At 39.2% G+C, this 25,397-nt stretch overlaps 1 protein-coding gene across 1 annotated transcript in view; it reads left to right on the top strand.

The window, feature by feature from the left end:
* The window catches only part of nbn (nibrin), a 92,012-nt gene that overhangs the window by 29,835 nt on the left and 36,780 nt on the right, over positions 1-25,397 (top strand). The window contains 4 exon segments of the mRNA XM_028817146.2: positions 16,944-17,061; positions 18,790-18,827; positions 18,829-18,981; positions 22,804-22,901. Coding sequence (XP_028672979.2) covers positions 16,944-17,061; positions 18,790-18,827; positions 18,829-18,981; positions 22,804-22,901 — 407 coding nt within the window.

Here is a 25,397-nt window from a genome sequence, read left to right as displayed (position 1 = left end):
TAAAAAGGAAAAAAAGAAGTAACACTTTATCCCCAGCGGGGAATTTCAACTCATGTTTGTGAGGAAGAGAAAAGCTACTCAGTCTGAGAGGCAAATCTTAGCGCGCTACGCCACGGAAGCTGTTATATGGTGTGTGAAGCTTTTGTGGAAGTGTTTATTTGATCTTAGGAACTCGGGCTTTACACATTCTATAGTTTATGCCTACATTTTGTAACATTTATTACTAAAATATGAAAAAGTTTCTGTTTTAGCAATGTGTTTACACAGATTACTGTAGAAACGGAACACGCATGAAATGCATGTATTCCAAATGGCGATCTATTATTTCTATTCTAAAACTCCAGCAGTTCAGTCACTCCCAGGTAATCAAACAAGGCATGAGCTGGGAAAACTTAGTGAACGTTCTGCGACGGTGGGGGATGGAATAGCCGGCTGCTTGCTGCTCCTCTTAATCGGCACATTTAGAAGACAAAAGAGAGGTGAGAACGGTTTTAAGGTGGGCCGCATCTACGAGTTTTTTCGTAGACTCTGGTAATTCTAGTGTTAAGCGACTGTATGCCAATATGCCTAGCATCTTTATTCATCCATCCATCCATTTTCCAACCCGCTGAATCCGAACACAGGGTCACGGGGGTCTGCTGGATCCAATCCCAGCCAACACAGGGCACAAGGCAGGAAACAATCCTGGGCAGGGTGCCAACCCACCCACACAAACACACCCACACACCAAGCACACACTAGGGCCAATTTAGAATCGCCAGTCCACCTAACCTGCATGTCTTTGGAATGTCGGAGGAAACCCACGCAGACACGGGGAGAACATGCAAACTCCACGCAGGGAGGACCCGGGAATCGAACCCAGGTCCCCAGATCTCCCAACTGCGAGGCAGCAGCGCTACCCACTGCGCCACCGTGCCGCCCATCTTTATTCATGTCTATGAATAAAATATATCTCAATTTAAGATATTTTTTAATACATATGAAATTAGTCAGAATGAATCCACTGAAACACTGAAGTTTCAAGTTGGACTGCTAACGCCATGTTATGTTAATAATTTCATTATCAATCAGAAATATAATTTTTTTACTTTATGCTTTTTTGACTTAGGCATTTTATTGGTAACAGTGTTGTCTTGTTTTTCTTCATGTTAGTTATTTTAGTTGTTTTTTTTTGTATCTGGGTGATTTCAAATTCTATATATCAAATTGTTCAATACATATTCAAATATAGCACTCATTTATATCACTGTTTAAATTATTTGAACAAAATTAAAAAAAAAATTGTGGCAGCTCTGCCTCAGTTGATCTAACACAAAAAGTGTTTGCAGTATTTATTGAATCAGTGCTTTCCAGCAGGTTGAGTGAATTACCTGCCTTCGTAAGGTAATGTGATGTAGTCCTCAGACATGCTATGATGGTTGTAATGCACTGTTCCATATGCATGTCTTTCTTTGCAGCAAATCAAACATTGTCCCTTTCCCTGTGTACAAAACCAAACTCCAAATATATCCCATTTTAGATTCACAAAGCTCGTAAAACTTTATGCCAAACCTTACTCTTTTTGACGCGATGTACTATATCCACGAGTGTGTGCCCTTAGAAGCTGTGTGATTTCATCGATGCTGACATCATGGTCTGGAATGTAAACACTCTGAAATTTTGCTACAATGGCCTAATATAGCTCCCAAATTTTCTTCAGTTTGGGTGATGGATGGGTATTCTCATCAAAGTCTTCATTTTTGGTAAAGTGCAGATATTTCACATTAAGTAAAAACCTACACTCGGATGTAATTTTTCAAAAGAATGGTGTTACCAAAATTTTTTCTTGGACCAGTCCTTGCAATATCCATAAGCTTAGAAAGGCCCAGATGTCATCAGCAGTTACTGGTTCCCATCTTTTTGAATGGGAAAACTGCTTAGGTGTAAGGTTATTTGCCCGGCACTGTTCAGCATAACAATTCATCTCAACAAAAATTCTTTCGATCATGCCATCATCCAGGAAATACTTCACATAAGTGAGTGGATCTTGGCTATCAACATCCACTTTTACTCTTAGCTGCCCCATGAAATCAAAATGAGGTGATGGTGATTTATTTGAAGCAAGGTCAACAGACAGCCAGATGCGAGGGTCACTTTTGGATTCATCAAAATCACTTTCAGGCACACTATCTGTTTCAGTTTCACCACCTGAGAACAGATTCACTTCCTCATCACTGCTTATGAGAAGCTTCTCAACATCCTCAACATCACTGCTTGTATCACTAGCAAGAGTGTACAACACCTGGGCTGCTGGAACACATTTCTTACGAGATGCCATTATTACGGGGGTGGTTACTGATCACACTTACAGGTCAGAGGAGAAGATGCTTCGACACCTTTGCCATGTGATGCTCGTGACTTATGCTGATGCACTTTTACACGGCGAGTGATTCTTAGAACTAACGCTTACAGAAGAGGAATCTGTACAGTTGCCCAAGTGACACTTGGGACAAATGGTTTTGTAGCCTGGTAAACACTTGGGTAAAACACTAAGGAGGCTACTTACCTATTTTTAGGCTGAAATGCAAGCTGAAGTAAAATCATGTTCTCCGAACAAAAACATATTGAGTCACAAAAAATTAAAACTATAAAAGTAAAATACAGCAGAAATGGTCACAATTTCATACATATATTAGCTTATTAGACACTTTTATCCAAAGTACCTTTCAAAAGTGGTCAACATAATAGAGTTACATCAGCCTGTGGCTGATTGGGAGTGAGTGCTACAGGAGAAGGGTGAAAAATTGATTTCCACAAATGAAAAGCTCAAAGCAAAATATAAGCTAGTTACAGTTCCTAGATATATAAAACCTAACAGCTAATCGGACAGAAATTCACCCAAAAATAGTCTTCAAATGTTTCTTGAACACACTGAAGGAGACAGAGGTTTTGAATGGAGGTGGGTAGCTCATTCCACCACCTAGGAGGCTACTCATGAAGAGACTGGACTGAGATCTGATACCACGCAGAGATGACATCAACAGATGGAGTTCATCAGCAGACCTGAGTGGTTGAGAAACAGCATAGGACCTCCCAAGTGTTTATATAGGTGTAGACCCACTGACTACTTTATGGGCAAGCATTAAGGATTTGAACTTAATACGTGCCACTACAGGAAGTCAATGTAGTCATCTAAAGAGAGTAGTGACATATGCCCACCTTGGCTGGTTGAACACTAGATGTGCTGCTCCATTTTGAATTATCAGCAAATGCTTGGTGACACATGTCTGTTGCTCCTGCCAGCAGAGAGTTGCAGTAGTCCATCCATGAAAAGACCAGAGTCTGGACCAGGAGTAGAGCTAAATAATAACATGGCCCCTGAAGGGCAGCTGGTCATCATTCACTAGCCAAAGGTTGCATATGAACTTGGCAGATATTAGTGATAATGAACCAATTTGAATGGAGATGTGGTGCTGAAAAGACAGATGAGCTGGGATAACAAGAAGGTCTGTCTTTGCCATGTTGAGCTGGAGATGGTGTTCCTTCATCCAGGTTGCAATATCCGTGAGACATGTAGAGATTCTAGCTGATACCATGTGGTCCTCTGGAGGATGTGACAGGTATAGCTGCGTATCATCACCATGGCACTGATAAGAGAAACCATGGGACTGAATTATACATCCTAGTGAAGAGGTATATAAGGAGAAGAGGAAAGAGCCTAGCACTGATCTTTGGTTACCCTGTGTACCATTGACATCTCTCCACACCAGGACACACAGTAGGATCTGCCCAAGAGGTAGGACACAACCACTCAAGGGCAGTCCCAATTGATGCAAGGCAAGGAGGGTCTGGTGGTTGACTATGTCAGAGGCAGAGGATATATCTAGCAGCATGAGCATAAATAACAGATTAGTAGTTTTGGCGTGCCGTAACATATCTACAACAATTAATAGAGCTGTCGCCGTGGAGTGGCCCTTCTTGAATTCTGACATTTTAGGATCAAGCAATCTGTTCTATAGAAGAAAAGAAGAGACTGGGTTAGAGACAGCACGTTCCAGAGTTCAAGGGTAGATACAGGTTTGTAATTGCCTGCTTGAGATGGGTAAAGAGTGGGCTTCTTGAGGAGAAGGAGTTACTAGGACCTAGTAAACAGTGTGGGAAAAGTGCCTGTGCTGACTGAGGTGTTGAAATTGCAGACAGGAGTGAGGAAAGAGATGTGAGGGGATGGGGTCACGTGGACAGTTAGTGAGGTGACCAGAGAGGAGTTTTCAAACAAGTGGTAGAGAGAGATAGATGAATGTTTTGTTGTGTTCAGGAGGGAGTAGACTGGCTGGGAGTGGTGAAGATAACAGTCAAGGAGGTTGAGGAGAGAAGTGAAAGCAAGAGAACCAGCCACAAGTGTCAGAAGAGTTACTAATCCAATTTTGAAATAAACTTTCCTTGGCACTGGTAGTAAGAAAAGAGAAGGTAGACAGAAGAGATACTTACCCAGATTAGCCTGGGCCTTTGACTTCCTCCACTTCGTTTCAACTGTCCAGAGCTCTGTCCATATACTGCTTATAGCTTCAGAAATTTATGGCAGGAGGATCTTTTACATGCAGGCCTTAGTGGAGAGAGGAAAAACAGCATCACGGCAAAAGGACAAAGTTGGGAACAGGGCTGCATTGGTCTCAAGAGAGGGGTAGTGGTCAGGAGGAAAGAGAGCAGAGCAGACTAGGAAAGAGAAAGGCAGCAGAAATGACGACAAAGGGGCACAGTGGGAGAAGTAACAGTGGAAGAAGAGGGAAGGAGCACAGAGAACTGAATGAAACAGTGATCAGAGTAACTTCTGGACTTTGGGTGTCTGTTCAGGAACTTTTTTTTTTTTGTTTAAAGCTTGGTTCATTTTGATTATTAATTTGTGTATAACAAAGTTTTTAGTGCTGAGCTAAGAATATTTTGTCATCCAAGTACAATAAAATATTATTTATTTTCCCATTTGGTTTTGAAAGATGAATAAGGATTCTTCACTTTGAGTAATAACAGTGACCTGGCAGCATAATGTAAATTATAACAATAGTTTTTTTTTTATTGTCAAATTTGTTATTACTTTGAATCAATGTTATTAAGGTTTTGCCTTTTATACTAGGTTTTAGTTCTATATTATTTCTAATCTTACTTAGAAATTAATTTTGTTCAGTTTAGTGTTAGTCATTATAGTGCATTTTTGGTTTTGTTTTAGTTTTTATCTTCATAAAAACATTTCTGTTTTTTATATTAGTTTTAGTAATTCTGTATGGTTAAAGAAATATTGTGGAGTTTAGTTTTATGTCACAGTCAGTCTAGAGATACATCCCATTAAGCAAAAACAAATCAAGATACTGACTATAAACAATTTTAAAAGATGAAATGAAGCAAAAAACAAATGGCTGAAGTGGAGCTTAAGGCTGTTGTTAAAAAAGAGTGGAATATTTCTTCCTCCATTACACAATTAACTTTTCTACTTCTTACATTTCCTTATGCAGCATATAGCATGTTAAATTTGAGGTTGAGAAAACTACAGTAACAGATTTTCTGAACCATGGTATGTCACACAGTCTTGTATGAGCTGTTTTCAATAAGCAAGTTAACTTGGACGGCTTCACTTTTTTTTTTTGTTCTCCAAGCTGCTGCCTTTTGAAAACATGATTTTAATGGTTGCTCTCTTGCAATATGTCAACGTGGACATGCATGTAAGCTCTGATTGTTGAAGCTTTCAGTCCTTTGTTTTATTTTGCCCATGACAAAAGTTGTAGGCCAACTTGTGATGACTCTGAATTTTAAGGTTTGTGGGGTTTTTACCCTGCATCTGTGCAGCACACAACATAACCAGCTCCAAGACAATAATCTTACAATTGCTGCTTTCAATGTTGTATTTAAAACAACTCCCATAAAGGGCTTTGTAATTTTCTTCAGCCCCTGTTGACCTCTAAAGCTGTCTCAGTCATAGAAGGTATTTAAACAGAATTTGTCACCTGCGAGCCCATAAAGGTTTAAAAATAGATTATTCTTTGTTCTGACAGATATGATTATGAAAACAAGGGAAGGACTTGGTGGGTAGGGGCCCCATGAGCTTGAATTTTAATTTGCGCCCCACCAAGCTATACCAAAGGAAATATAGTATGAAGACTTAGGAGTAGCTGAGACTTGAATAGCTAGATAGATAGATAGATAGATACTTTATTAAACCCAAGGGAATTTCACATACTCCAGCAGCAGCATACTGATAAAGAACAATATTAAATTAAAGAGTGATAACAATGCAGGTATACAGACAGGCAGTAACTTTGTATAATTTTAACGTTTACCTCCCCGGGTAGAATTGAAGAGTTGCATAGTGTGGGGGAGGAATGATCTTTTCAGTCTGTCAGTGGAGCAGGACATTGACAGCAGTCTGTCGCTGAAGCTGCTCCTATGTCTGGAGATGATACTGTTTAGTGGATGCAGCTACTTACTGTATATACTCGCAGATAAGTTGGGACTTGATTTTACAGTATAATTTTATATTTTATAATGTCGGTTGTATAAGTCGATTGCGGAAAACTCACGCTATTGGTACAAGGGATTATAATATGCTAATGCCCACTTGAGAGAGTAACCACGGAGCACACTGCCTTTTTTTCTGTGGGTACGGCAATGTGCGGTATCAGCGCGTGTTCCTAACTTCTCTCTCTCTCTCTCTCTCTCTCTCTCTCTCTCTCTCTCTCTCTCTCTCTCTCTCTCTCTCTCTCTCTCTCTCTCTCTCTCTCTCTCTCTCTCTCTCTCTCTCTCTCTCTCTCTCTCTCTCTCTCTCTCTCTCTCTCTCTCTCTCTCTCTCTCTCTCTCTCTCTCTCTCTCTCTCTCTTGTGCCTGCGTGAACACACAGTAATAACCAAACTATTCCAAAGCAGCGTTTGCAATGATTTGTGTTTTTTGTATCTCACACCCTCATACACATTCATCATAAGAGCATCCCTTATCTACTAGGAAGCGTTCGATCAGAAGAAAATATGAAGCTGGTTTTATATTAAACGTCATTGAAGTAGCGAAAGAAATTGGTAACTGCACTGTTGCAACAAAATTCGATGCTTCTGAGAAACTGATGCGAGATTGGAGAAGGCAAGAAGATGTAAAAAAATAAATAAATAAAAATTAAGTGTCGCATTTTTGAACGGGCGTATAAGTCGGGGTCTGATTTTTATGAACGATTCACTGGTATACAGTGATTTTGGTGCCAACGATGTCTGAACGGTTTTATATTAAGTTTATGGTGCTGATTAAGAATGACTTTGGTTTTGCCAGATTGGCTCTAGTTTCTGAGATATTTAATAGTTAATTAATCAATTAGTGCAACACGTTTGAAAAGCATTCAGTATTGCAAGAATATTTTTATTTTAGTTACAACTAGTAAGTAAACAGTCTAACATCATACAAAAAAGAAATTAAAAATATCTAACAGTGACAGGAAAAAAGTTACGTATGATTTGATTAATTAATACAATATTAATTAGTTATTAATTGTTATTAATGTCAGTGCTTCAAAAACGCTGTTTATGCGATTTCCTTTTATGTGTGTCATCAGGACAATCACGTTGGAGACTCCAACAGTAGTCTGCTATCATGTGTATGTCCTATCTGCCTTGATATCTCTCCTCCATCACCTTCATATCCTGGTGGAACCTCTCGCCTTGTTCCTCGCTGAAGTCTCCAAGGTTATCTGGAAATCTGTTTAAATGGCTTTGGAGATAGTGCATCTTTATGCTCATATTAACTCCCAAATTTCTGAAGTTAGCAAGCATATCTTGCACCAATTCTTCATAATTGTCTATTCTGTGATTACCCAAGTAGTTCTTCACAACAGAGACAAAACTCTTCCAGGCCGAAGCCTCAATGTCATTCATGCATTTGGTAAAATTGGAATCAATCGTTCATAAGTTTACGAATCTGAGGACCATCAAAGATTCCAGCTTTTAGTTTTTCCATGCTCAGTCCAGGGAATGATCTACAAATGTACTTGAAGCAATTACCCGTTTTGTCCAAAGCCCTAACAAATTGCTTCATCAATCCTAGCTTAATATGAAGCAGTGGGAGAATGATTTTGTTCTTGTCCACCAGCGGCTTGTTGATGATATTCGCAGCACCAACAAACATTTCTTCCCTTGTACGCCATGACACTTTTGTCTAATGATCTTGCTTTGCCCTGCTATTCCAGAGGCACATGAAGCATGGGTATTTTGTGTATCCAGATTGCTGTCCAAGCAAGAAGTTCACCATCTTCTGATCAACACAAATGGACCTCTAATGTTCATGATAATGGGTTTTCTGTAATACAATTTTTTACATTTTCATATTCTTCTTTAAGTTTTGTTGAGTGAGCAATGGGAAGAGACGCATAACGGTTACCATTGTGTAAGAGAACACATTTCAAGGTTCTAATGGAGCTGTCTATAAAAAGCTGCCAGTCTTCTGGTCGATATTCTGTTAATCCCATTTGAAGTACAATTCCTAGGATATCATTGCAGTATACAAGTTTTTCCTCTAGGTTGAAATATGGGAGAAGCCTCTTTTCTCTTGTCCGATAGGCTGTAATTTTAACTTCCGCCTTTATAAGATTTCGTTCATTAAGTCTGGACGCTAAAAGTTCAGATGCTTGCTTGGACAGATGTAAGTCTCGAATCAGGTCATTGAGTTCTTTTTGGCTTAATGCTTGAGGCGTCGAAGAGCTTCCCTCAAATTCACTTCAACTGCTACTACCTGCCATACACTCCAATCCCTGCCTCTCTTCAGAGTCTGACAGTGGCTGGTTAGGTAGTCTGGTAAACACTGGTATGGGAACGTCATTGCCATGTGGAATAGGTCGTCTTGCTGATTCCAAATCAGGATAATCCCACCGAGCTTTCTTGTAACGATTAAAGCCTTTAATCTTTACAACACAAAAATAACAGTTATCATGGTGGTTTTTTGGTTCTCTTCATACCATTGGCACACCAACGTTTAAACTTTTTCTTTCACCTTTTGTCCACAGTCGTAGGTGCTCCACACATGTTCTGCAAACCATATGTGGAGCCCAAGACTTATCCTGGTCTCCAGGCTATACTCCAAAATAAGCCACGTGTACTCGATGCACAAAGTCTGTGATATTTCTTCTGTTTTTCAACCATGTACTCTCCACAGATGTAGCAGAATACATCAGGATTGTTGATGCAGGGTCTTCTTGATGAAGTCATATTTTTCACATGTATGTATATACTTATTAAGACAGAACTTTTTGGGTATAAACCAAGACTGGGTTGACAGACTTATACTGTAGCCGACTTCTTTCCTCTGCAAATTCACAGATAAATTCTGGCTTCAAAAAGTCACCTTTATAGCATTGTAGGCCTACAAATTGAAATACAAAATAATTATAAGGAATATTTCATTACCTAAGACACTGTTAAAGAGTCAAAAGACAGACCAAAAGCTATTGCATTTGTTATCACACACAAGTCGCATTGGGGGAATGCATTATTTTCATGGATGTCCATTATCTCAAAAACTAGAACCAATTCAGCAAAAGTAATATGATTTTTGAATTCAGCACCCTCAAAATACATTAAATCTATTCAAAAAACCTTGGCACCTGGGAAAAAAAAAAAAAATTTTTTGTAGACCTGTGTTATGATCGATTTTTTTGGGTTTCAAGACCCGACTTATACTTGAGTATATACGGTACATATGAACAGCAAGTAGCCCATGAGCAGAGAGCAAGAGCACGCAATAGGTGTAAGGATAGCCAGAAATCAATAGTAATGGTACCTGAGGTTATGAGTAAAATGTATAATGTGGCCAGTAGTGGGTACTACTGAGCCCCTAACACAACTAACACCAATACAGTCCCAGGTTCAAAACTTTATTTAATAAATAACTTTTTAAAGGCTTCTTTTCAGTGAACACAATATATAATTGAATTTGTGCTCCTTATACACGCGTTACTTCTCCCATGCAGCATTGTCTACCTCTTCTTGACTCTGACAGACTTCCTAGGTGGAGAGACTTCTTTTATGAAGCACATGGGAGTATATTATTGGATAACAGAAGCAAGTGCAGTTGAAGCAAATGTCTCAATACATTTGCCCTGCGGGTGTCTGTACTACGACTATGCCAGAGTAACACTGCCATCCATCATACTGGGGAAGGAATTACTCTTGCCGGACAGTCTCTCCCTGACCAAACGTTATCCTTTCACCCAGACTGGTGTAATAAATAAGAAGGCTGGGTTATGCCTCCATGTATAATGTCCATCTATTACAGCCTCCCTGGCCTGGTCAAGATTCATCCCTGTGGTAGAAATCAACATCTTAATTAAAGAAAGATACTTAACCTCTAAGAGGACAAAATCAGTAATCAGGCATGAAAAAAGGTTATCCATCTGTGCCATTTATTACTCTTCAGCTAATGCTTGAACAGGGAGCATTCTTCTACAAATGATCAGAATGGTTGGAGAAAAACGATACTGGTTAATTTTATATACCGTGTCAATCAATGCATGCATACATTTTGCTTTGATTGGTTCTTTGGTTTACATCCAAATGACATATAAAATAAAAGTATTTTATTATTTTCTATTTTTTTCTTAATTTCTGTGTTTGTAACTGCTGTCCATTGTGGAAGTTCACAGGACACCTGCTGACTTCTTAGTCATCTCTCAGCACAATTTGTTGTTCATGTGACCATTATCTGGTTTCCCAATGTGCCTGAACAGGGTTCTGACATGTATTAATCCTTTATGCTATTCTTTAAGGTGAATGCTATCATTTAATATGGAAAGTATATCAAAGCACTTTATCCTAAATGAATATGTGATCCCTAAGTGTAAATTTTCTTTGACATCCCAGTCAAGGTGCCAATCCATCCAACAGGATATCTACAATATATACATTATATACGTACACATACACACACATTTACTTGAATGACAGGTCAGATAGTAAGGATAAAGAGAATGTGATCTTTCAATTCAATTCTCAATTTTGAGAGAGACTGACTGACTGAAGGATGGGAAGGAAAATATTTTTAAAAATTAATCTGGCATTTGTGTGGCACTTTGTTAGTTGTACAGTGATCCCTCGCTATATCGCGCTTCGCCTTTCGCGGCTTCACTCTATCGCGGATTTTATATGTAAGCATATTTAAATATATATCGCAGATTTTTTGCTGGTTCGCGGATTTCTGCAGACAATGGGTCTTTTAGTTTCTGGTACATGCTTCCTCATTTGGTTTGCCCAGTTGATTTCATACAAGGGACGCTATTGGCAGATGGCTGAGAAGCTACCCAACTTACTTTTCTCTGTCTCTCTTGCGCTGACTTTCTCTGATCCTGACGTAGGGGGTGTGAGCAGGGGGGCTGTTCGCACACCTAGACGATACGGACGCTCGTCTAAAAATGCTGAAAGATTATCTTCACGTTGGCTACCTTCTGTGCAGCTGCTTCGTGAAAAACATGCTGCACGGTGCTTCGCATACTTAAAAGTACGAAGGGCACGTATTGATTTTTTTTATCTGTCTCTCTCTCTGCTCCTGACGGAGGGGGTGTGAGCTGCCACCTTCAACAGCTTTGTGCCGCGGTGCTTCGCATACTGAAAAGCCAAACAACCCTATTGATTTGTTTGCTCCTTTAAAGAACTAGGGTGTTGTACCGTGTTAGCCATTATGAATGTAGAGAAAAGCCAAGCAAAATGACACCTTTTATTGGCTAACTAAAAAGATTACAATATGCAAGCTTTCGAGGCAACTCAGGCCCCTTCTTCAGGCAAGATGTAATTTACATCTTGCCTGAAGAAGGGGCCTGAGTTGCCTCGAAAGCTTGCATATTGTAATCTTTTTAGTTAGCCAATAAAAGGTGTCATTTTGCTTGGCTTTTCTCTCCTTTGAAGAGGAAGACATGTTTGCATTCTTTTAATTGTGAGACGGAACTGTCATCTCTGTCTTGTCATGGAGCACAGTTTAAACTTTTGAAAAAGAGACAAATGTTTGTTTGCAGTGTTTGAATAATGTTCCTGTCTCTCTACAACCTCCTGTGTTTCTGCGCAAATCTGTGACCCAAGCATGACAATATAAAAATAACCATATAAACATATGGTTTCTACTTCGTGGATTTTCTTATTTCGCGGGTGGCTCTGGAACGCAACCCCCGCGATGGAGGAGGGATTACTGTATATAGTGTAAATAAACGTGTGTTTGGGACTGTTGGTGTCTGCCTGTCTGTGCTTGGGCTGGTTTTCCACAATATAAGTAATATAATTTCAATTGTGATATATAAGCCTTTCACAAGTTGTGATTTTACCACTGAAAAGATTGTTTCATTTACTGGAAAGAAATTATTTCTTTTATTAAAATAACATAAATTAAGTAAAGAAGATATGGCAAAACAAAACATACAACATGCAGACAAACACTACACCCAGTTTGAAAGAAAATATCAAAACCATGTAAATAATAGGGTTACTGTGCTGTACAATTTATAATATCACATAATGCACAGTCCCTTAGGAAAAATCTAACTATAGCACCTGTCCCAAGATCAATATAACCTTTTGACTGGTGGCTATTAAGCTGGACAATTTTTGATTTTGGTGCCTCTAGCTTGGAAGGGAACATATTAACAAGCTCTTAAAAGTGGTGGTTATATCATCGCAAAGCGTAAAACATTATCATGCAGGCAAACCTTTTCATTCTATTTGTAAGCGTCCTTTAAATTTAATTCATTTATCTGTGTGCAATTGTCACTGTGCATAGTGTTTTAATTTTAAGACTGTTTTGCTGAAAAAAATGTTTGTGTCATCACCAGAAAATGAAATTTTTGCACCAGACAGCAATCTAGTTTTGTGCATGTATATTTATTTACAAACAAATTTGTTAATTGAAAAGACTGTAACTTATAGCTGCTGAATCATGTCAAAGAACACAGATCTACTTGGACTAACTCTTAACATTATCTTATGCTAACTCTTAATGACATGGGAGAATATAATTCATGGTTGCTTTCAGAAGCACAGGCTGGTGATCTTTGAACTCATTCTTTAAACTCAGAGCTAATAATTTTATATGTATCAAAAAATTCACAATATTGGTTTTGCACACTCTTCTACTGTCTTACTTTCTGACTACGCCTTTATAAACAAATTAGAAAATGTACATATGAAGTAACATTCTGATGTGTACGAGGGTTGTGCAGGCACTATAGCCCTCAATGGTCTTTTAAAGCATGGTCAGAATGATCAAAAATATAGGTAGTGGGTTATATTTGTAGACAACTGAATTTGCATAACAGCACTGAATTCATGCTTATATACCATACCCAGATTGGTTAAAAGACATGAGAGGTGGAAGCAAAAAGCTCTACCAACCTAAAATAAAAGTCTTCTCCGTTATTTCCTTGTTCTTCAATATTGCTTGATTTGAGCTCTTATTTTGTTATGAAAACTGTGTATACGCCGTGCTTTGTTTCCGCAGTAGCTGCACTTATGAATATGCTTGTATGCGTCACTCGCTCGCTTCTTATTGTTTCGCTGCCTTCTCAATTGTGTAATGAATGTTTTCTTCAGCGCTCTTTGGGGCTCTTCCTTGTTTTCTATGTACTGCGTTCACAGTCAGTTCACGTGATTACGTGGGAGGCGTGATGACGCGATACGCAACTCCGCCTCCCACCGCCAGCGAGCTGCAGTCTATTACAGTATATGGACAAAAAAAAGGTTCCAGTTATGACCATTACGCGTAGAATTTCGAAATGAAACCTGCCTAACTTTTGTAAGTAAGCTGTAAGGAATGAGCCTGCCAAATTTCAGCCTTCCACCTACACAGGAAGTTGGAGAATTAGTGATGAGTGAGTGAGTGAGTGAGTCAGTGAGGGCTTTGCCTTTTATTAGTATAGATGTATTGTGGCAGAAGGCTGGAGACCCCACCCAGCCGGGACGCCTGGACGGTCCACGAGAGGGACAATACCTCCCCTGGGCCACAAGAGGGCAGACGCCCTGGTCTGCTTGAGGGCCACTGGAACAGAGCTGGGAAGCTCATCCCTGTTGGGGCCTGTGGCCACCGCCAGGGGGCACCTGGACAATTATGGAACCCTGGAGGGCAGCACTTCTTCCACACTTGGGGGTGCTGCCGGAAGTAATTTCAGAGACACCCGGAGTGCTTCCGGGTGCTCATGCGGCACTTGCCCCACAACAGGAAGTGCCTCCAGAAGATAAATCACCAAGCACCTGGAGCACATCCGGGTACTGCATAAAAGGGGCCGCCTTACTCCCGTAAATGGGCCGGAGTCGGAAGGAGGAAGACAGAGCATGTTGGGAGAGGAGTAGAGGTGGCAGAAGGACTCGAAGAGATGAAGGAAAGAAAGAGAGGGAAAGAGACTGAGTTTGGCTAATTAAGGTATTGTGGTGTACATTAGTGGTAATAAACGTATGTGTTTTGGACATACGGTGTCTGTCTGTCTGTGTCCGGGGGCTGGCTTTCCACAGTATTTTAACTCTTTTATTAAAATGCTGCATTAATTGTATTTTTGGTTGAACTGTGTTTTACAGATATACAGTGGTGTGAAAAACTATTTGCCCCCTTCCTGATTTCTTATTCTTTTGCATGTTTGTCACACAGAATGTTTCTGATCATCAAACACATTTAACCATTAGTCAAATATAACACAAGTAAACACAAAATGCAGTTTTTAAATGATGGTTTTTATTATTTAGGGAGAAAAAAAATTCAAACCTACATGGCCCTGTGTGAAAAAGTAATTGCCCCCTTGTTAAAAAATAACCTAACTGTGGTGTATCACACCTGAGTTCAATTTCCGTAGCCACCCCCAGGCCTGATTACTGCCACACCTGTTTCAATCAAGAAATCACTTAAATAGGAGCTGCCTGACACAGAGAAGTAGACCAAAAGCACCTCAAAAGCTAGACATCATGCCAAGATCCAAAGAAATTCAGGAACAAATGAGAACAGAAGTAATTGAGATCTATCAGTGTGGTAAAGGTTATAAAGCCATTTCTAAAGCTTTGGGACTCCAGCGAACCACAGTGAGAGCCATTATCCACAAATGGCAAAAACATGGAACAGTGGTGAACCTTCCCAGGAGTGGCCGGCCGACCAAAATTACCCCAAGAGCGCAGAGACGACTCATCCGAGAGGTCACAAAAGACCCCAGGACAACGTCTAAAGAACTGCAGGCTTCACTTGCCTCAATTAAGGTCAGTGTTCACGACTCCACCATAAAAAAGAGACTGGGCAAAAACGGCCTGCATGGCAGATTTCCAAGACGCAAACCACTGTTAAGCAAAAAGAACATTAGGACTCGTCTCAATTTTGCTAAGAAACATCTCAATGATTGCCAAGAGTTTTGGGAAAATACCTTGTGGACTGATGAGTCAAAAGTTGAACTTTTTGGGAGGCAAATGTCCCGTTACATCTGGCGTAAAAGGAACACAGCATTTCAGAAAAAGAACATCATACCAACAGTAAAATATGGTGGTGGTAGTGTGATGGTCTGGGGTTGTTTTGCTGCTTCAGGACCTGGAAGGCTTGCTGTGATAGATGGAACCATGAATTCTACTGTCTACCAAAAAATCCTGAAGGAGAATGTCCGGTCATCTGTTCGTCAACTCAAGCTGAAGCGATCTTGGGTGCTGCAACAGGACAATGACCCAAAACACACCAGCAAATCCACCTCTGAATGGCTGAAGAAAAACAAAATGAAGACTTTGGAGTGGCCTAGTCAAAGTCCTGACCTGAATCCAATTGAGATGCTATGGCATGACCTTAAAAAGGCGGTTCATGCTAGAAAACCCTCAAATAAAGCTGAATTACAACAATTTTGCAAAGATGAGTGGGCCAAAATTCCTCCAGAGCGCTGTAAAAGACTCATTGCAAGTTATCGCAAACGCTTGATTGCAGTTATTGCTGCTAAGGGTGGCCCAACCAGTTATTAGGTTCAGGGGGCAATTACTTTTTCACACAGGGCCATGTAGGTTTGGATTTTTTTTTCTCCCTAAATAATAAAAACCACCATTTACAAACTGCATTTTGTGTCTACTTGTGTTATATTTGACTAATGGTTAAATGTGTTTGATGATCAGAAACATTTTGTGTGACAAACATGCAAAAGAATAAGAAATCAGGAAGGGGGCAAATAGTTTTTCACACCACTGTATATTGCAACTTGAGGTTTATTACTTTGTGCTTCTTATTACTTGATTATAACTATTGTATTGTTATGTATATATTTTGAAATGTAACAAAAAAAAAAGTCTCACTGTAGTCTTGTCTAAGAGGCATCTCCTGCTGACCACCACCTCCCATTGCCACTAAAGAATCTTTAAGAAAAAAATCCATACACTTTTCACTCAGCACAGAATGATACAGTATTTACTATAAGAGTGGTTGTTATATAGTAAAATAATTTTAAGTACTCTTTGTTTTCAAAGACAGTGCAATATTGTAAATTGACAAGTATTTCTTATTCTTTGGCTAGCGTCTGGCTTCTTATGATAGATTTTATAAGTGATGTGCTTAATCTTCAGTGTAGATCATGTAGTACAAGTGCCACTGTTCTTATTTTTCACATGTGTAATCTCAAACTATATGTATGCCTTTGTGGGTGGTAACAACTTCTGTGTTTTTTTCATTTTGTGTTTTTTTAATAATTAATAATAGTACATTTTATTTATGTAGCACCTTTCGATTCTCAAAGCAGTTTCATCCAGTATTTCTGAATGTGTTTGATTTTCTGTTACTGTTAACACAATGCCTGTCATTTTCAAAGGTATTAGCAGAGATTCATTTTGAATTATAAGCATTTTATATTGTGTAATCTTCCATGAACAGAACAGAACATCATATTGGTGCATTATTGTATATTAGGTCATGTTTGTTGAAATGTAAAAGTAATATACTTCAAGGACTAATAAAGATTTTAATTGTTTTTGCAGATTTTACTCACCATTAGGTGAACCTTGTTTGAAATCAGAAGACATTGATTTCCAAGCAAAGCCACAGCGTAGAACCTTATTTCAGGGAATGACTTTTCTTTTTCTCAGTGAGAAACAGGTAGGGAGAAATTAGTATTACAATGATATATGAGTTAAATCTTTGTTTCCCATAAAATAGAAACACAAACACCAGATCTGATGTACTTTCCATTTTTCCAAGTCTTTTGTGCTGAAATAAAGAACAAAATGTTTTCCTTAAGATTGCTAATTGAAATGTTTCTTTTCATCCTGAATTTAGCTTTTTATTTTTTTTTTTCAAAATTTGCTTTATTTCTAATCACTATTTTGAAGTACTTTATCACTTTTTACTCCTTGAGCACTTGTTCAGATATGTGTTTTACATTCTTTGTTTGCTCTGCTGAAGTCATGCAATTATAAGCCTTTATAATTATTTATTTTTAGGTTCTGTTAACTTCTGTTTTTTTGCCTAACAAATTTCTTATGTTCTAAGTAATTGTTGCTTTTGAAAAACTAATATTTGAATTTAGTACTCATAGTACTTAATAGTATTAGTACTTATAGTAAATGTTGCAGTTACAGCATGTTCTCTCATCATAAGCACCTGATCTTAACTGTTAATAGTCATCAATATAATACCCCCACAATGAACAGTTAGTTGTGCAGCTTCCATATTATATGTCTGATTTTTGAAATGTGTTTATTTATGACAAGTGATGCTCAAAATCTCTAGTTAGTGTACTATATGTGACTGTGCATTCCAAGTATTGTTCTTGGCTTTTTCCGTGATTTCAGGGAACTCATGGCGAAGTGAACTTGGCAATGTTTGCTCATCACTACCCATTACTTACAAAAAAAGTAAATATGTTACAGAATTACATATTAAAAATGTAATACATTAAAAACGGTGCATTAGTTTTGCATTACTTTTTCTTCTTTTGTAAGAAAACTAAATGTTTCACTGGCCAGCATTTGTAATTGAATCCTAAGTGCATATAGGGTGTTGCAACCCCTCTCAAACTACACTTGAAACTATGGCTGATTGAGCTGAAATTTGTGTAGACATGCCACAGCACAATCTTTTCTGCTTGGCTGTGCAATTGTGCCCTAAAATAGACCAGTTTGCCATATTTGCTTCATGCCTTACACACAGTACTGCTGCAATAATCACGTCCTTCCTGTGATCCTAAATTGGGCAGATTTAATGTATCCCTCGACACATGCAGGATTAGATGTATACTTATAACTTTTATGTTTTTATTCAGTTCTTTTTGATTGCATGCTATGCTTCTTCCTCATAAGCTCTCACTGTTTGTGCATGAGGGCATGCGTGCCTGATGTTACAGATAATGACTTAAAAAGATACTTGTTTACAGAAAATTCTTTTAAATAAGCTTTCACAGTAAGGCAGATCAGTTTTATTTTTAGTAATGCAGGTTAATTTTTACTTTGGTTAAATACTGTAAGTATTGCATCAGGTCATTAGTTAGGTTAAAAATTAATGTTATGTTTTCCAGAACTGATTTCATTTAAAATTTTCACATTCAGCTTATGCACAGGTTACACATTTTTTAATGGTATTTTGGTTCAAAATTCTATGGTATATTTACCTGCAGATAGGCCTATTCGCAAATATATATGGTAATAACGTTTAAGTCACTTGATGTATTTTTAGCAACAACTGCTGAATTTTTCTTTTGAGTTTTACATTTCTTTTGCTTTGTTGTGATTCAGGCATTGAGCACTGTATCATTCTACAAGCCTTGGATTTGTGAGGTAAAACCCTTAGTTTCTGTATTGACTGTGTTTTCCCTTTTTATTTTAACAGTACAAAAGGTTAAATTTACCTGTTACACTTGGGGGGTGGTAAGGCCACACTTATTGAAGAAGGAGATATCAACACATCTTTGTTAGAGTCTGAAGGGACCTGTGTCATCAGTGTTGAAGTAACAAATTCTCAGATTGCTTTGAGTTCTTCTGCAAGCATATGGATTGATTCTCTTACACAGATATTAAAAAGGTATTCTGTTTGTTGTGGATACATAAATTTGTATCCTTGTAATTAGTAACTTTTCTCTGCACCTATTAGTAGCTGTGTCGCACAGATTCATGATGTTTCCTTTAGTCTAAAGTGATGAGTTGTGTGTATGTGTGCATACATATACAGTGGTACCTCGGTATATGTCTGCTTTGGTATAAGTCCAACTTGGTATACGTCCTGTTTGGACGTAAAAAATTTTGCTTGGTATACAACCTCTATTTGGAATATGACTCGCGTGCTTAGAACACTGCGTGTTGCATAGCGGGTCTGCGGCTTCAAAAAAAGGGCCAGGTTTTAACCCGTATAGCCGTGTTGTTGTCTGTGGGCGCAATTGCACGACCGCGGGGGAGTTAATGAGGAAGCTGGAGCGAGTCGCACCTGCACAGGTGGGCTGTGATCAGAAAGAGTGAGACTGCATTTTTAACCTCGGATTTATTTATTGTTGTTTTTATCCCCAGAGAACACTTGATCGTATGGATATTTATTAAATAATTATTTATTGAAACCAGATGCACTGCACTGTTTGTTTGGACACTGATTTTTGTTTTAAATAAAAGCACTTCGCATTCTTGCACTATTCCCTGGCTTCATTTGAGAATTGTCCTCATTTGTCAGCACATCTCGATGACATTACTGACGCTGTCGGGTTCAGGGCTCCCCGTAAGGACATATAGGAGCGTGGAGCAGACCTGCATCGTCACACCGTGCGCTACCCTACGCTGCCCACGAGCGTCTGTACGCCAGTTGCTAGCATTCAGTGAACAACCCGCGCTATAACTCTATGTGAATTTTCACGTGATTTTGTGTTTTTTCGCGTAAATTTGAATTGGCTGTTGAAAAATATGAAGGTGGCATGCGTATCCGGGACATGGCTGCTGCATACTGTATGCCGAGAATGGCGGTATCTACGATTGTGAAAAACCAAGACGTTATTAAAAAGTAAAGTGAGGTTAAATTTTCATTTATTTCATCTAATTGCTTTTGCATTTATGTATTTTAGTGTTAAGCAGTGTTTAAATTATTTTATACAACTCCATCAATGTATAATATGCCAGTAATAATAGGATTTTTTTTCATGGGAACAGATTAATCATTTTCCCTTTATTTCTCATGGGAAAAATTTGTTTGGTATAAGTCAAAGGATCTGGAACAGATTAAGGATGTATACCGACATACCACTGTATATATATATGTGTGTGTGTGTATATATATATATATATATATATATATATATATATATAATATACAATCATGGCCAAAATTATCGGCTCCCCTGGAATTTTCCCAAAAAATGCACCATTTCTCCCAGAAAATTGTTGCAGTTACAAATGTTTTGGTATACATATGTGTATTTCCTTTGTGTGCATTGGAACAACACAAAAAAACAGAGAAAAAAAGCCAAATCTGACATCATGTCACACAGAACTCCAAAAATGGGCTGGACAAAATTATTGGCACCCTCAACTTAATACTTGGTTGCACGCGCTGTGTGTGTGTGTGTGTCTCTCTCTCTCTCTCTCTCTCGTGTGTGTGTCACGCTGTCTCTCTCTTGCTCGCTGCACAGGGAGAGACTGAACATGTGCAAACCGAAAGGGAAACTGGCTTGTTCGTATACCGAGTGTGTGGTCGTGAACCGAGGCAAAAGTTTGGCGAACTTATATATATATATATATATATATATATATATATATATATATATATATATATATATATATATATACATACACACACACACACACACACACACACAGTTAGGTCCATAAATATTTGGACAGAGACAACTTTTTCTCATTTTGGTTCTGTACAGACAGCAGACAGTATGTCTCTGAACACCTCAGAATTCATTCGGCTGCTTCTGTCCTGTGTCACATCATCAACACTAGTGTCCCAGTGCCACTGGCAGCCATGCACGCCCAAGCCATCACACTGCCTCCACCGTGTTTTACAGATGATGTGGTATGCTTTGGATAATGAGCTGTTCTACGCCTTCTCCATACTTTTTTCTTGCCATCATTCTGGTAGAGGTTGGTCTTGGTTTCATCAGTCCAAAGAATGTTTTTCCAGAACTATGCTGGCTTTTTTTACATGTTCTTTAGCAAAGTCCAATCTAGCCTTTCTGTTCTTGAGGCCTATGAGTGGCTTGCACCTTGCAGTGCACCCTCTGTATTTACTTTCATGCAGTCTTCTCTTTATGGTAGACTTGGATATCGATACGCCTACCACCTGGAGAGTGTTGTTCACTTGGTTGGCTGTTGTGAAGGGGTTTCTCTTCACCATGGAAATGATTCTGTGATCATCCACCACTGTTGTCTTCCGTGGATGTTCAGGTCTTTTTGCATTGCTGAGTTCACCAGTGCTTGCTTTCTTTTTCAGGATATACCAAACTGTAGATTTTGCCACTCGTAATGTTGTAGCAATTTCTCGGATGGGTTTTTTCTGTTTTCGCAGCTTAAGTATGGCTTCTTTCACCTGCATGGAGAGCTCCTTTGACCGCATGTTGTCTGTTCACAGCAAAATCTTCCACATGCAAGCACCACATCTCAAATCAACTCCATGCCTTTTATCTGCTTAATTGATACAGTGATCCCTCGCTATATCGCGCTTCGCCTTTCGCGGCTTCACTCCATCGCGGATTTTATATGTAAGCATATTTAAATATATATCGCGGATTTTTCGCTGCTTCGCGGGTTTCTGCGGACAATGGGTCTTTTAATTTCTGCTACATGCTTCCTCAGTTGGTTTGCCCAGTTGATTTCATACAAGGGACGCTATTGGCAGATGGCTGAGAAGCTACCCAACTTACTTTCTCTCTCTCTCTTGCGCTGACATAGGGGGGTGTGAGCAGGGGGGCTTTTCGCACACCTAGACGATAGGGACGTTGCTACCTTCTGTGTGCAGCTGCTTCCTGAAGGACATGCTGCACGGTGCTTCGCATACTTAAAAGCTCGAAGGGCACGTATTGATTTTTGCTTGAAAAACAAACTCTCTCTTTGTCTGCTCCTGACGGAGGGGGTGTGAGCTGCCGCCTTCAACAGCTTTGTGAAGCACCGCGGCTTAAAAGGCAAACAGCCCTATTGATTTGTTTGCTTTTGTCTCTCTCTATCTCTGTGACATGATCTGCTCCTGACACGCACTCCTTTGAAGAGGAAGATATGTTTGCATTCTTTTAATTGTGAGACGGAACTGTCATCTCTGTCTTGTCATGGAGCACAGTTTAAACTTTTGAAAAAGAGACAAATGTTTGTTTGCAGTGTTTGAGTAAAGTTCCTGTCTCTCTACAACCTCCTGTGTTTCTGTGCCAATCTGTGACCCAAGCATGACAATATAAAAATAACCATATAAACATATGGTTTCTACTTCGTGGATTTTCTTATTTCGCGGGTGGCTCTGGAACGCAACCCCCGCGATGGAGGAGGGATTACTGTAATGGCATAATGATGGACTTGCCCACACCTGCCCATGAAATAGCCTTTGAGTCAATTGTCCAATTACTTTTGAGCACCTGAAATGAAGGGATTGTGTTAAAAAAATGCTTTAGTTGCCTCACATTTTTATGCAATCGTTTTGTTCACCCCACTGAATTAAAGCTGAAAGTCTGCACTTCAACTGCATCTGAGTTGTTTCATTTAAAATTCATTGTGGTAATGTACAGAACCAAAATGAGAAAAAAGTTGTCTCTGTCCAAATATTTATGGACCTAACTGTATGTATGTATATATATATATAACTGTGTATATATGTATAATATAATGTGTGTATTTATAAAATAGCTGCTTGTTTATTTGTTTCCCCCCATTCTAGCAAAGGCTTACGGCTTATAGCTGAATCAGAAATTGCACATGCTGTGATATACTCATCAACAGAAACCTACTGCAATCCATATTATCAGATTGATTCAGGTAATTTCTTTCTTTGGAAACACCGAGTTGGTTTTGCCTCTTTTTACATTTATTTGACTCAAATAACCATTGCAACTGTATAGTTTACATTTGTTACTCACTGTCTGAGATAGTATTTTATTAGGTGTAAAGGAGTATTTGGATTAGTTTGCATATCCGTGAAACAGTTGTGTTTGTTTTAGGATGAAATTAATCATTATGGTTATCGCCATTTCATGCTGCACCACCCAGCAATAAATGTACTGCATTCTTCTAGTTGACTTTACGTCCATTCATCCTTGGTGTTCAACATCCTACATCAATCTTCCCATTTAAATCCAGACTGTAATTATGAATGCAATTTGTAGCAGATGAATCAGCTGAAAGTTGACTCCAGGCTTCAGCTGAGATGATACCATTTGTGGAATGACTTGTATGACTGGTGGCTTTCCCCAAGATCTTATTGAAATGATATTGACTTTTCTCTAACTGTACCTAAACATTTCCTATGTTCCTTTTCACTTGTGAGGCCTTCCATCATACTATACCTGTAGCCCATTCTCAGATGCTTTGAAAGATTCCATCAACCATTCTTCTTTTTGAATGTTATCAATTTCTCACTCCCTGTCTCCTTTTATTCCAGCTCCCTCTTAAGAGGTGTTAATGTCTGGTATCTGGTTCTTTCAATGCTTTTAGCTTATGTGGCTTTTGGGCTCAATCCTGTTCACTTAACCACTGCAATTGTTTTCTTTGTCCTATTATACCTTTCTGGTTTGCAGGCTTCTGACTGATAAACTGATCATGTTTAGCTCCTAAACATGTTGGTACTTGGCTCTTTTGTCTTCCATTGTCCATTTCTCCATCTTTGTTGAAGCCATGCTTTTTAGATTGTATATTCATGTTCTTAATCTGCTTTACATCATGCTGACTCTACACAGTTGGCATGATGCCACCTCAAGAATCAAGCTGTACTTTGAATATGCAGTGTTATGCATGAATCTGGGCACACATTTTCCAGCCTGTTTAATCTCTCATTTTAATGTTATTGTCTAGTGTGGTCAAAAAATAATGAAAGACCATTGTGCTTCATGGAAAAACTTATGCTTCCAAGATGAAATACCTTCACTACAACTGTTGAAGATCTTAACTGAAGGTGAAACTACTGTGAGGGACAGACAGATGACACCCTCAAGATTTGGGGGAAATAATGCCCTGTGTACTCTCTCCCCTGGATTACTAGATGGCAGTCCCCCTAGGTTGCAGCGGTGCCTCAGATTCCCACAGGGCATACTGGGAAACCGGAGTTCTTCAACTCATGCTTGTTGGGTTCTGTGTGTGCAACCAGTAGGTGGTAAAGGAACTGGGAAGCCCTACTTCTTGGGGCTTCCGCTTCATCCAGAAATGATTTCTGACCACGTGTACAAAACACCGGAAATACTTCCAAGCGTTAGATCAAATGAATTGTTTGCGTCAGTTCCATGAGTCAGAGTTGGGATTAGGAGGAGTGAAAGGAGACAGAGGCAGCATTGTTACAGAGTACTGCATATTGTGTGCTGATTTTAACTGTGTCTATGGTGTGAGAAACACTTGATAAGAAAGAGATACCCGCAAATAAATTCTCCTGTATATTTTAGGCTTGTGCCTGAGTCTGCTTGTGTTGGGTGTTTGGGGAGCTGAAGCGCCCCCTAGTGTCCACCCTACTCACAGCTTGTTTTCAAAATTTTAAAGTGTACAGTAATCCCTCGCTACTTCGTGGTTCACTTTTCGCGGATTCACGACTTTGCGGATTTTATATTTAAGCATATCTAAATTCACAACGCGGATTTTTCGCTGCTTCGCGGGTTTCTGCGGACAATGGGTCTTTTTACTTGCTTCCTCAGTTGGTTTGCCCAGTTGATTTCATACAAGAGATGCTATTGGCGGGTGGCTGAGAAGCTACCCAATCAGAGCACGCAGTTAAGTTCCTGTGTGCTGCTGATTGGCTCAGTGACGGAGTGTTGCATTAACCAGGAAATCTCATCTCACTCATTCATCATTAACGTGCTAATGCTTCAGGGGCCATGTCCAAGCACCAACAGAAGATGCAAATGATTGCAGAAAAGGTAAAAGTTTTGGATATGTTGAAGGAAGGGAACAGCTACACCGCTGCAGGACATCGATTCTTTTTATTTAAAAAGGAGGAAAAGCATATAAGATCTACGTCCGCAGTGTCCTTTAACCAAGGTGCAAAACGAGTTGCAAGTGGACGTGATAAGGCAGTACAAGTCTGGATGGAATCTGCTTTAGGAATCTTTGCAACAAGGTCGACGATGTCATGACCGCCTACAAGCTGCTACGTGTACTTCGCTATACAGTAAGTGTAAACTTATCTACCGATTTCATATTGCTTAGCAGTTGTCCCTGTTTTTAATAGAGTAAATGGTGGGAGGGTTTAAAAACGTCCAGATACACGTTAAATAATTAAATAAATATAGTGTCCCTACTTCGCGGAAATTCAGTTATCACGGTCGGCCTTGG

This window comes from Erpetoichthys calabaricus, chromosome 13 (genome assembly GCF_900747795.2).
Source record: "Erpetoichthys calabaricus chromosome 13, fErpCal1.3, whole genome shotgun sequence".
NCBI lineage: Eukaryota > Metazoa > Chordata > Cladistia > Polypteriformes > Polypteridae > Erpetoichthys > Erpetoichthys calabaricus.
The sequence above is the reverse complement of the archived record's forward strand: the minus strand, read 5'-3'. Positions and strand labels throughout refer to the sequence as shown.